Raw genomic sequence first — 13,396 nt, 5'->3', positions numbered from 1 at the left:
CATCCCGGAGTTACAGATATGCCAAGAGTTGCCACACCAGTACTCAGCTGGCATGCCATTTCCCATTGTCCTTTCCTGCTAAACCGTTTTTATTTAGCAAAGCTCTTCAGCAGACAGGGCCACTGCATGTGATGAAGCATGGCAGGAACTTGAAATCTTTTAAGGAGATACTCGGCTTTCTCTAGCTTATCATTAAAAACTAATGATAATCATCCTGGATATTAGCTATGAACTAAAACATGGTTTTGTATCATGTATTCTGAAAAAAAGATAATCTCATTCCTATTGATCTTGACTAACGGAATATTAATGGCTGAGAAGCCTTCTCCAGATCTCAGTATTTGTGCTTTGAAGGGGAGGGGAGGAAGTGGTATGTACATACGTGTTGCATTCCATGGTACAACACAAAGGCACACAAGCATAGCTGTGTGTAGGCACAATGTGAGTTATGTGATCTGGCTACACCAGGCAGTGGCAATGCTGTTCCCAATATTGTCTTATTGTCTTTAGTTCATGTCCAGAAGGGCATGACAAGATTAAAGATTTAAAATCCTTACCGTAGAAGGAAGACTGGAAATAGAATTTATTTATCCCTCAAAAGTGAAAAACTTAAAGGGGTTTAGTGACTACCTATTGATCTATTCTGTGTGGTTTCAGATGGTAGCACTAGTTAATGAATGGAGCTCCCAATGAGGCGTATCCAGACCAATATAAGCAATAACTACACCCTGACGGGGGCTGCCCTGAGCTGATGAGTTTCTCAACCCAGGGGACTTAAAGGTGAAGTCTGATGATTGCTCTTCAGATGTTACAAAGATGTGTCTTCCCTCTGAGACTCCTGCAATCTGGCATAATATCAAATGACATAGATGGCTTACAGGCAACCAACCAAACACCTGCACTCTGTGCTCGTGGGGATGGGCACTGCTTTTCTAGTCTGGCTGGGATCAAGTGGAACATGATCTTTCTTGTAATTCATTTGGGAAGTTTTCATGACAAGGTAGAGAACTCTTTCTTTAGGAGCTGCTTAGAGAAAATGGGGTAAGAGCCCAGCTGGTAGGGTGTGAAAGGCCGTAAGTGGGAAAAAACACCAAGACAGAAATGGATGTGGATATTAAATAATCTTGCCTGAATAGAGGGCATGCTTCACAAGTGAGAGGAATCAAGGAAAACTGGGTCAGCGATAACAATGGATCCACATTAAAAAGATAGAAAAACAGTATTATTTTAGAGTCAAGTTGTTAATCCCATGAATAACCATAACTACCCTTGGTCCCCACCCCACGGATTGGTATCATCACCAACTCTAAGCTTTTCTTCCTGGTGCTGAGAATAGAAAAGGTAAGAACAATCCATGATGGGCTCATATATGCTCCCCAAGGTCTGGATTCAGTACATATCTCATCATTGGTTTTCAGATGATTATTTGGGATTTCAATATACTCTTAAATTAATTTTACTACATATGCCCTTTCTCTTAATTTTTAAAGCAACAAGTATTTTCAATATAATGAATTGATGTTACCACCTGGTGAAAAATACATTTGCAAGCAAATTTTTGTTAATAAAAAATCTTTTACTGACATAAATACCACAATAAATGCCTTCTCTCCCTAAAAGAAGCCCACGTCAGTTTGTGATGCTGTTATTGTTTTTTCAATTTTTTCCGTCAAACTAAAAGACTAATTTCCCCTTGATATCATTACAACAGGAATTATTTCTGATTTACTATTTCTTAACAAAGAAATGATCACATATGTCAAGTCATCCAAACTATATAAAGTTTAGGTAGAAGAAAATTTAAATATATTATTATTGGGACCACCATGCCTTAACTCCATAAATAGCAATTCCTTTCTGTGAGATCTGGTGTATATTTTTCTTGTTTAAAAAAAAAAATTCCCTCAAGAATAAGCCTAAAGCCTAAAAAGTTAACTTTAATATTCTAAGTTCATAAATGAAAATGAGACTGACTCTTAGTAATATTAAAATTAAAACCCACCAACACCCTTGTTCTGAGACCTTCAAGTAGAATCATGTTCTGCACATACATTCCAGCTATTTTTTCTTCAACATGTCCAAAACAGCATTTTCACAGGATAAAGGGTATGTTTAACATGGAGAAGCATGCCAACAGACTCAAAATAGAAAATATTCTCAGGAACACCCTCTGCCAACCAAAATAAAATTACTTTTTCCACAAGAAGCAAGTTCCTTGCTGGTTCCAGATTATTACCCTCATGTCATCTATGGCACCTGAGTTATGACTATCCATCTAAGTTCTGAGAAGGCCCGAGTTGGTAAAACATCTGTCTCTGACCACACCACTCTACTGCAAAGAACCAGTTATTGATTAATAAAATAGAAAGGAGTGATTTTAGTAATTCAGAGAAACTACCTCACAAGCCCTTCTAAAACTACATCAAGTAATTGGTAAGTCCTTTCTCCGGTAGAATAGTGATCTTCACACCACACCTGACTATCTGAAAATGAAGACTTTTTTTTTTTTACCACCAATGCACCTTCCTGCTGCCCACTGTTTATTATTAGAGAACCAGAGGTGTTCAAGTGGCATCCCTAGGGCCTGATCATAATTCAGAAATAAAGGTAAGGCTCCTTCCCCAATTACTTGTTCAGCCATATTTTCCTCTTCTATCCTAAGAGCAAGTCTCAAGTGTGCTGGTATAGAAAAATCATTTCATCCTTTTCAAAATGGAGAAAAATATATATATGAAGAGAGAAAGGGGAAACTATGGAACAGCAAAGAGTTAGTAAAAATCATCAGCTCCTAAATAGAAACCCTTTAAGAGACCATTGTTGGACGGTAGTAACTTCAGAAATATCTGAAAGGGGTGAAGTATTAATCTCCTCATGGTCTTCAGGGGGTAAAACTTATCTCTAAAGTTTCTAAATTCAACTCTAAAAATATTTCATTGAAAGGAATTTCTCTACCACAAAAAATTGGGGGGAATGAGAACGTCTGTGATGTTTGAGGTGTCCTCTGTCTGGTCTTGGGTTCTGACCTGCCCGGAATTCCCTCTCGGCCCAAACCATTTTGGATTAGTAAGTAAATGCCTGTGGCCACTGCGGGCTGGATGAGGCTTTGTACAGATGCATTGGGAAGGCAGGTCTTGGGGAATTGTGCACAGGCAGGTGGCAGATTTCTGATCTCTAGTTTGCATTGATCTTACATTTAGACACAGATTCAGAAGAACAGACACTCCCTTTTCCAGTGCCTTCGGAAAGATTGCCGCTCCGTAGAATGAGTCCTTTCTCCTCCACCCTTAATCTGCAGCCCAGCTTCCCCGGGAGATCCTTCTTTGATTTCCGATCCTCACCCCACCAGCTGAGTTTGCATTCCTCCTTACAGTCTCTCCATGCACCGGGTGAGCTGAGCTCGTCTGACCTTTCCTCTTGATCTCTGTGCCCTGAAGGCATTTCTGAAACACCTGTCTTGTTATTGCCATTCATCTGCATGGAGATGGCAAGGAGCTGGTCTCTGTTTGTGGCCTGCTTCGATATTGAGGGGCGTTTGGGTGAGGGAGCTTCGTGGCGTTCTCGTTTGTGTGGTGTGAGGCACCATCGAGTTGTGGTCAATGTACAATGGCATTGGAAAGCGATGAGTGAAGTCGTTCTTTTTGCACATGCTGGTACCACCATGGACCGCCTGCTCTGTCATCACGTGCAATGGCAGAGCACGGCACAGGTGCTGGCTGAGTAGCAGCCTTAGTTCGGAGGTTTGCAACCCTGCTGTATCCAGGAAACCAGCTGTGTCTGGGGGACTGGATCAGTGCATCCAGCCTGGCGTGGTCTGATTAAACATAGACTCAAGAGATCTTTATTGAAAAATAAAAGTCAGAACACACTGACAGCAGAATGTGTCATACAAAGCAGGCAAACCAGAGGGCAGAAAGTAAAAAAATGTTTCTGCAAAAGCCTGTGCTCACTGGTAGGACAGCTGGGCTCAAGGCTGGGGGGTGGGGGGGGTGGGGGCGGTATTTTCCAAGCAAAAGGGAGGCACCACTGCTAACTGAATTAGAAACACTTAACTAGCTTAAGGCCCAAAGATCTGAGCAAGCAGATTGTGACAGGGCTCTAGGCCAAGTTCAGGGAAGCTGGACCTGGGTTACCACGCAGTGAACTGTTTAGCCAGTAGAATCCTTAAATACCTACAATGCAGATCCACTTGATCTCTTCAGGACTATTTTGTAATCATGGGTACAGGTGATGCTCATTTCACATTTCCAAGGGTTTCTTTTGTTTTTTATTTTATTCCTTTTGCTCATCCTATCCTGGAATGAGGACGACCACAGCATGACAGTGCAAAAAGGACGCAGGGACTTCAAGCTCTCCTTAAAATGACATTTTTCTTTGTGCTTTTACTTCTTGTTTTTCTGTGCACTACTGGCTTTCAGACATGCTTTGTTATGGAATTCTTTTCACTTGTGTCTAATGTACTGAACTATTGTAATAGTCTTTGTAATGTATACTGTCTCAAGAATAAAATGAGATGTGGGTTTGGGGCTATTTGATGGCTGTGTTTGACAGCACCGTTCTAGTTGTACCATTGAATCCTGAATGTATGATGATGTGTTTAAAGCAGTGTAAAAAGATTTCAGAGAACTTGCACAAGGCATGATTCATTTAAACATTTTAAAAGCCCTATTGAGATTCTACAAGTTTACTTCCAAAGCTGGATATGAGATTCAGTTTGAAAACTTCATGTGTTCTTAGGAGAAAATTATTCTTTTCTATGGGATTTGTCCCACAGTAAAATCAAGTAACCAAAAGTAAGGTTAAAATCTTTAAATTTTACTTTTAACGCAACCATTAGATCTTTCTAAGTTGCTTTCTTAATTCTTCTGAAATTTCTTTAATTCAATGCATTGTCCTCCCATTGTTTTAGAAATTAGCATATTAGGGTCTTAGCGAGTTGAGAAAAAATTTAATGATCCTTTCTAGGGGATACCCTAGTGCTCATCAAAAACACATTTTCTAGAGTGGTTCCTGGCACCAATTGAAATCATAGCTCTCACATCTTTGGACATTTTAAGACAAGACTGCTTCCACCACCCCAATGCACCTGCTTATGGGGCAGGTAGGGGTATTTATATCTTAAGGAAAGCAGGTGGTTGGAAAAGTTCCACAGGTGATCCTAATATATCTCTAAGACCACTCACGCCCCCTCCATGCCCCATCCTGCTCCTCTCCCTTAGATGGGAAGGATTGATATAGTAAAACAATCTAAGAAGGAGATGAGGTAATTTTCTATTACTTTTAATGCCATTATTAATAATTATTAGGTGTATTTATTACCATATAGATTACATTTCATTTATACCTATAAAATTTAACTTGGACCCAAGTCAAACAAAGGCCCACCCTGAGTCAGACATGCATGGAATACTGATGTAAAGCAGAGTTTTACCAAGTTCCAGTGTTTTCTCCAATTTCAATTGGATGAATTTTTCTGATTTTTAAACAGTAAACCTCTTAATGTGGAAACCTTAGTGGAAAAGATTGATTTTGGGAGATGATGAAAATGTAAACTGTACAGTTTAGAATCAATTAGAGGAAAATTTATTAAATGGAAAATAATCTACTTTTTATTTCAAAAAAGCAGAGAAGAAACTTTTACTCAGCAAAGTAAGCTAACACAAAAAGGGCTTTGGTTTTTCATGAATCAGGCCTCTGGTGACTCTGTTTAGCTGGTGCTTTTTAAGTGTATACAGTTTTTATCAATCTGGTTGTTGTTTCACAGCTTTGATGTGTAGTATCTCTTTATAGGATGCAATTTTGAGCCACAGTCTGCGCCTTACACTCAATTAGGCAAGTATACCTATTGTAATTGTTATCTTTTACTTATGTGATTGGTGTGCTCCATTTCCTTCACAAAATAAATGGCAGTAGCTTATTTTATGTCAACAAAATTGTCTAATTGTCATTCAAATTCCATTATAACAGCTTCTCAAAGCCTTAGAAAAAATGGATAAGATAGCTGTATTTTTATTTTATTCCTCAAAGATGATGACTTTTCTGACCAGTGTTCTTATACATCAATACAAAGCACTCTTTATGAGCATTAAGTGTGGGTAAAGGTACAACTAACTGTTGCAGAGTATGTAGTGTTTTCAGTTGAGCCCTGTGTTTGGTATTAGCCTATCAAAAGAGTCGTATTTTCTTATCAATGTCAATTTTGCTTCCTATTCCTTTCTCCCATGCCTTTCATTTGGAATGACAACAGTTGACATTAAAAAGCTGTTGGCAGGTATGAAATAACCTTACTCTATTACAAATAGCAAAGACCAACGTGCATGTGAGGTGACTCACAGGTTCCATAAATCAGCAATGATATCTCTCCAGAGTGTGTTATCGGTAGGTGGCATTTAGAACTCAGGGCATAACAATGTGTACAAGACATCATTTTTTCTGCACCTAATCTCCAAAATACATACTGCTCCAGCAAAATATTTCACATGTTAGTGTTAGGAGTAACATGCAAGCTGTATTTTTAAGTTATGAAGGAAGTAAGCTATCTTCTGTCCTAAGTCACAATCACTCATGAAAATTTGTTTATGTCGCTAATAGCTTCGCTGCTTTTTTGAGCTTTCACTAGCACTGAAGACATTTTTAAAACGACTAGATTTTAGTGCTTCTGTGGAAGGAATATTTTCTGGTTTCACAGTGTGTTTTATACCTCCTCCATCTAGGACTCTAGATCCTAGCCTCCCCGCCTCAGGGTTACACAGGCATCTTAGCGCATCCCTCTCCCTTTATGTCTCTGGTGTACTGTTCTGCCGGTCACCAGGTGAAGGGACTTGCACCTTTCAAAATTGATGACACTGCACTCCTGGATCACCTGGTTGGGAGTGCAGTCCGAGCCAGGTAACCCCTGCTGAATTGGTCATGTGTCATCCCCCTGCTTCTGGGTGCAGAGAGTACCAGCTCCCAGGATGTGGCCCCTGTCTGCTCACTCATGGCCCGTCTGGCTCTGGACACACCTCCCTCCTGCATGGCAGCATGAAAATGGGGACACAGAGCTCCTCAGCTGCCCAGGAGTCTGTTATGGTATTGGGTTCATTGGGTCCGTCTTAGTAACCCCACTCCGTTCTGTTGTTCCCAGTGGCCTGGTTTACTTTTGACCCTGGCTCGGCACACTCTGACATCATCTTCTCCAATGACAACCTGACTGTGACCTGCAGTAGCTACGATGACCGAGTGGTGCTGGGCAAGACCGGCTTCTCCAAGGGTGTCCACTACTGGGAGTTAACTGTGGATCGCTATGACAACCACCCTGACCCTGCCTTTGGTGTGGCTCGCATCGACGTGATGAAGGATGTGATGTTGGGAAAGGACGACAAAGCGTGGGCAATGTATGTGGACAATAACCGGAGCTGGTTCATGCACAACAACTCGCACACCAACAGGTACCCTGCAGCCCCCAGACCAAGCCTTCTTCACGTTGGCTTCTGGTAAAGAATGAGAGTCCAAATTCAAAGACCTATTAAATAGACAACAGTAGGGAAGTTGAGCAGGTGTTCTTCATTAAGCAGCACAGGTGTTCTACCGGTGTTAACTGAGTCCATCCTAGTGGGTATTTTATTTTCATTTGTTTGTTCTTTGCATAATGGCAGAGACATGAGCTCTTTCCTAGGCCCTTCGTTGGAATAGTCCACTCATGGCTGGAAACTAAGAATCCCCAGGCGTATCCATTACAGGAAAACATCTCAGGATTCTAAAATCTAGTCTTACAACTGAACAGAAAAGCAGTTTCAGGCAAGTTATTTAGTTTTTCTAAACCTCAATTTTTAAATCCACCTAATTAGGATAATAATATTTTTCCATGCAGGAGTGTTCCCAATTAAATGGAGTATGCAAAAATGCCTCACATCAGAGGCACCTGGAAACAGAAGCTATTCTTCTTCTTCTTATGATTAGTTTCAATACCACTGCTCAGAATAGAAGCCACTTAATAAACTAAATCTTATGGATGCCAATTTGGATAGCTTTGTACTTGAAGAACTCTCTTATAATTGTACAGATTCAGAGCACCCAGTTTGCTGGGGAAAGAGAACATAGTAATCTCCTTAGGTGTTCCTCTACCACCAAAATCTAAGCAGTTATAATTTAACCCATACCGTAATAGTTTCCGAGACTTCCTTTCTTACTTGGTTTGTGTTTTCCTCCTCAAGTGTATTTTTCACAAATTTCCTAGATAGATAAGCATCTTTAATGGACCCTGGTCCTCCTTACCCTCTATCATTTCCCCAGGATACATTCTCACTGCTGTCTCTGAAAACATATCTGTCGGATCAGAAGGAAAGTGGGGGAGGCAGTGGTAGGATAGTGAGCTCCACTGTTTCAGCCTTTTCTATGTGCTCATTGCTGCCCCTTCTCTAGCCTGAAGGTATCCTCGGGCCTCTGCTTCCTGTTCCCTTGGATATTTTCTATAGAGTTCCATGCTGGTGTATATTATTCACTATCAATCCAAGTGAACACATACCTTTTCAATCTGATACCAAACTTTACTAGATGTAGGTAAGCGTTTGTATTCACTGATCTACATTTTGGAACCCTCTGTAACTGGATTGCTGATTCCCTCACCCGTGTACCATACTTACTTTCCCCTTTTAGCTTCTTTATTTTGGAGTGAAGAAGTGAATAATGACACAAATGTCACACTACACAGAGAAACACATTCTTACAGCTAAACACATCTGCTTGCATGCAAACTATATGTCGCTTGTGCTGTCATTGTTGAAAGTGTGAATTAACAAGACACATTTTACACATATAAACCTGTCTTTGAACAACTATGTCTTGGCTGTATTCTGCATGCGTGAGAAAAAGATCAGCACTCTTAAATTTCTGTGCTTTGCTGAGATGAGGATGAAATTCAATACTGCTGGATCTCAAAGAGGGGGAAATGATGAATCTGATCATCCATGCTCAGTGGCTTTTGTGAAACCATCAATTGAAGCATAAGACACAATTCATTGTAAAATGACATCTGAACTCAGATTCTTTAAAATCAGTCCACCTCCTACAGTATAATTACTTATAGGGGAAAATCCCCTTCTTTGATGTTGTCATTTTATAGAGCCTCCGGCTTCTCAATTCAAACTCAACGTGTCAAAAATTACCATCTTTCTGGGATGAGTGTTTCCCTTTCCTGGGCAGCCTAAGGCCCCAAGTCCAATTTGTCATGCATATGTTTCAGTCTGGCTTAAATTCTTCTTTATTTTGGTTTTTAAATTAAATCACTTTCAAGTAAATGATGTTTACTTCACACCCTGTGTGCAAAGTGTACAGCATAGCAATGGGCCGAACTCTGACAGCCCAAAGGCTACTTTCTTTCTTGGTCTCTGACGCTTTCAGTGCCTTCTTGGTCTATTCTGAGCTGCGGCTCAGTGGTGGTGACCCTATATGAATGAGTTCACTCTCAGCAACAGCAGGGTAGCGTGGTTAAACCTATGCATTCTCAACATGGGACGATATCTCCTCCAAGTTAGTGACAGTTAGTCTTGGGGGAGTAAACAAAAAAATCTTATTCTTTTTATATATGCATACGGCACCTAAACAAGTACACAGTATACCTGTGCACTAAAATGTTATATCAGGAGGAGCAATTAGGGAAGAGGGGGCTGTTTTTTAAAACAGAAGCTCCTGGGTTGGAGGAGATGCTACTTTTAAACGAGTTGAGAAACACTGGTTTAACCACACAAACGGGGAACTTCTAGAATGATGACAGGCAAGTGAAATCCAATTGTGTGTTGTTTTTTTTTCCGCAGAACTGAGGGAGGGATCACAAAAGGGGCCACAATTGGGGTCCTCCTCGACTTAAATAGAAAAACCTTGACGTTTTTTATCAACGATGAACAGCAAGGGCCCATAGCATTCGAGAATGTGGAGGGCATGTTCTTCCCAGCAGTCAGCCTGAACAGGAATGTACAGGTAAGCACTGTGCCCTCGAATGGAGATGGGGCTTCAGAGGCTTCAGAGGCTGCCTGTGGACAGGTAAATCCATCCCTGGGAGAGGGAAGCTCACTCTGCAAGGTCCAGCCCAAGACAGGCAGGAAAAGAGATGGGGGAGGGATCAACATGTTCTGAGCCAGCCTAAGTCCCTTGGTTGTACTTGGACACAGTCTAGTTAACAGCCAGTGGGAAACTGGGATTCTGTTCACGATTTGCTAATGATCGTCCCTCTGAGCCCTGGTTTCATCTCTAGTAGAAATGAAACTCTAAACGAGCTGGCATGAGAACAGGGACTTGCGCAGTGCCATGAGTGCCTGAGAAGGGAAGGTGTGAGACTGAAATTAGCATCATTATCAGAAATTTCAAGCATCTTCCCTGCACTCTTATTGGATTCTGTGGGGCTAGAAAACAGTCCCTGCCCCAAAGTGAGTTACTTCTGACTTATTGTGAATAGAAAGACAATAGGTTCTTCTCATTCGTTCATTTGAAAAATATCTATTGAGTGCCCTTAATATGTGAGGCACTCTTATAAGTATTGTTTATCAGCAAAAACAAAACAGATAAAAATCTTGCCCTCATAGAGCTCTCACACTGTAGTTGTAGGAAACAGACAACAGATAAGCATAAACGCCACGTTGATTATATAATGTGTTAGAAGGCAATAAGTGGAAGGGAGGAAAGTCCGAGGGAAGGGTAAGGGGATCAAGAGTGCAGGGGTTGGGAGGGTGTTGCCATCTTAAACAGGGTGGTCAGTGTGGGGAGGCCTTATTGCAGTCACAGGTGAGCTGAGCCTTGAAGGGGTGAGGGAGCGAGCTGTGTGCAGCTTTCCAGGGAGAGGGAACAGCCAGGGCAAAGCTTCTCAGGCATGAGGGGCCTCAGGCAGGCAAGGAAGGGCCAAGAAGTCATGGGCAGGAGTGGACGGGGTTGGTAGAGGGGGCAGTGGGAGAGACATTAGAGCCCTGCCAGCCACTGCTAAGACTTGGGCTTTCATTTCCCTCTAGAGCTGGCCCTCCCATTGTCAGCTGTGAATCTCATTCAGCAAATGGCTACTTTAAGATAGTTAAGGCTTGAAATCAAAACACTGCAGGTGATTTTTGCTCTATTCAGAACCATTGGAGCTATTTAAAAGATCCATTGTTGTGTATCATCATGTGCAGTAAAACTGATGGCAAGCCAGTGACCTCTGCCTTCCTCTCTTCCTGCAACTAGTTGGGGTTTTCAGGGAGGCTGAAACCTATCAAGTTCAGCCTCTACATTGGAAGAAAGAAAACTATAAAATACCCTAGAAGTGAGCCTTGAAAAAAACCTCATTCAAAGCTTTGCACATTTTTAGTTGCTCTGAGTAGCTTTAGATAAAGGCTCTTGGGCAGGGGAAGACGGGGACAAGAACGGGAGAGATGACAGTACTGTGTGAAATGGTTCTTGTCCTTTGAGGCATGAAGTTGGACAGAAATCAGTGAAATAGTCTAAGTGCCCGTGTTTCTTCATACCTGGCAATGCTCTATGCAATCTCCAAATAAAAGCTTTCTCTTGATTGGAATAACTAGTGGACAAGTAATAAAGGAAGGGTTGTCTGCTCATCTGTTCTCTAACCATGGATTTGGCAGAGATCTCTACAAACTGGCCGATGGCTTTGCTACCTGCAGATCAATGCCTGGGTCTTCAGTCATAAGGAGCACAATCTCCCCAGAATCTTAAAATGAGAACCATATTAGCAAGTGCCTCCAGGATTTGGAAGCCCACCGTGATGGCCCGGTTCTCAGCACAGGCAGAATTCTACTAGAATGCTCTTTAACATGTTCTAGAATAGATGTTAAAGAAAAGTGAGCAAATCCCTTTTGAATGAGGAACACACCCCACTGTGCCCTTCGGAGGAGGGTGCAAGGGGTGGGGGTGTTCCTGCAGTGCCTCCAGAACTCACAGTCTCTTCCCCCAGGTCACGCTGCACACCGGGATCCCAGTCCCTGACTTCTACTCCAGCAGAGCATCAATAGCCTAAGGATGTGCTGTAGAGGCACCAGCTGCCTGTGCTTCCCTCTGACTGAGAAGCAACAGCAAGGAGCTCAGCCAGAGCTTGGTGGGATGCCAGAGAACTAGAAGGATGGGGAGGAGGAGGAGAGAAAAGCTGGTCCTCTATGGTCTTCACACCCCACAGCTCCACCCCTTCCCCTTCCAACCTCTCTGCTGCTGTAATGCCTGCGTTCGCTTCCACGTTCAGCAATTCCAGCCAACAAAGGACCTAGACAGCCCACCATGTCACTCATTTCCACTCTCAGATTTTGCTTTTATTTAACTTAATTTCTGTGTCTGTGAGTAATATTTTGTTTCCTTTCTGATCATGTTATTGGTGACATACGGAATTGGCGCTGGCAAGAAAAAATTTCCCTGATAAGTTTTTTCTTAAGCTTCTGTCAGAGGCTGTAGGAAGAGGTAGGGAAGAATGAGCTGAATTTGGAGCCTGCAGTTTACCTCCTAGAATGTTCTTGCCATGTCACCTCTCATGCAGTGTTAGTCTGCATAGCTAATCTTTGGGAGGTGGGCAGTGTGAACATAGCGTTGAAAAGTGGTACTATCCATTGAAGCACAAAAATGTCAGCTACATGGCTATCCGGAGGTTCACATTGGATAGGTCACTAGGAGAGCTGGGTCATTAGGACAGGCCAGACATCCTGGTCATTGAATGAAATGCTAGACATAAGCAGAGAATGGGACTTAATAACTTGGTTCACTTATTTAATACAAGTTTTTAATTAAGAACCACTTTCTAGACATTGGAGACACTGTGGTGAATACACAGGTGTGATCTCCGCCCTCCTGGAGCTTATATTCTCCTAGGAGAACAAACCAAAATTAAAACAATAACAAATTGTTATGAACTAGAAAGGAAACACACATGAGAAAGAGAGAGAGAGAGAGAGAAGGAGAGAGAGAGAGAGAGAGGGACTCTTGGACAAGATCTTTTAAATCCCTGAGAATGATGCTAAAAATCCACAAATTCTGGCCATAGCACCAGAAACATACCAACTCAATGCCTTTTCAGCCGTGCTATTTTAATTATGGTAGCTGCTGGCATTCTTCACAGAGCCCTTCATTGATAGAAATTATGTCAGCATTTTTATTTGTTAATGCTGCCATGATACTAAGCCTTAAAAATGAATGTGGAAAAAAATAGTGGCTAGAGGAAGGAGGACCCATCCTTGGAAACGGGGGATCTTCAGTTGCAGTCCACGGCATTCACATTCTCAGGATAAACACCCTGGTCTCCATGTACACACTCCGTGCCTGCTACAGATGAAAAGGCCATCCACTCTGCTGCCATTTACAGCCCAGCTTTCGGGAGTAGTTCAAATAATGTTTGGAAGAAAATGAAATTGTAGGTCATTGCTATGACTGGTAGCAAACTCATAATGCTTATTATTTC

General features: G+C 41.9%; 1 protein-coding gene across 4 annotated transcripts in view; it reads left to right on the top strand.

Moving 5' to 3' along the window:
• The window catches only part of TRIM9 (tripartite motif containing 9), a 94,730-nt gene extending 81,837 nt beyond the window's left edge, over positions 1-12,893 (top strand). Inside the window, exons 9-14 of one of the 4 annotated variants that reach the window (XM_090270868.1) lie at positions 3,198-3,386; positions 5,788-5,829; positions 6,245-6,268; positions 7,124-7,427; positions 9,792-9,954; positions 11,912-12,893. In XM_090270868.1, coding sequence (XP_090126994.1) covers positions 3,198-3,386; positions 5,788-5,829; positions 6,245-6,268; positions 7,124-7,427; positions 9,792-9,954; positions 11,912-11,974 — 785 coding nt within the window. In that variant the 3' untranslated portion in view covers positions 11,975-12,893. Of the gene's footprint in view, positions 1-3,197; positions 3,387-5,787; positions 5,873-6,244; positions 6,269-7,123; positions 7,428-9,791; positions 9,955-11,911 lie in introns of those variants that run through there. The other 3 variants (XM_090270866.1, XM_090270865.1, XM_090270867.1) reach the window with 3 other exon arrangements.
• Positions 12,894-13,396: the final 503 nt, after the last annotated feature.

This window comes from Furipterus horrens, unplaced genomic scaffold (genome assembly GCF_987537825.1).
Source record: "Furipterus horrens unplaced genomic scaffold, mFurHor1.1.pri manual_scaffold_3, whole genome shotgun sequence".
Lineage (NCBI taxonomy): Eukaryota > Metazoa > Chordata > Mammalia > Chiroptera > Furipteridae > Furipterus > Furipterus horrens.
The sequence above is the reverse complement of the archived record's forward strand: the minus strand, read 5'-3'. Positions and strand labels throughout refer to the sequence as shown.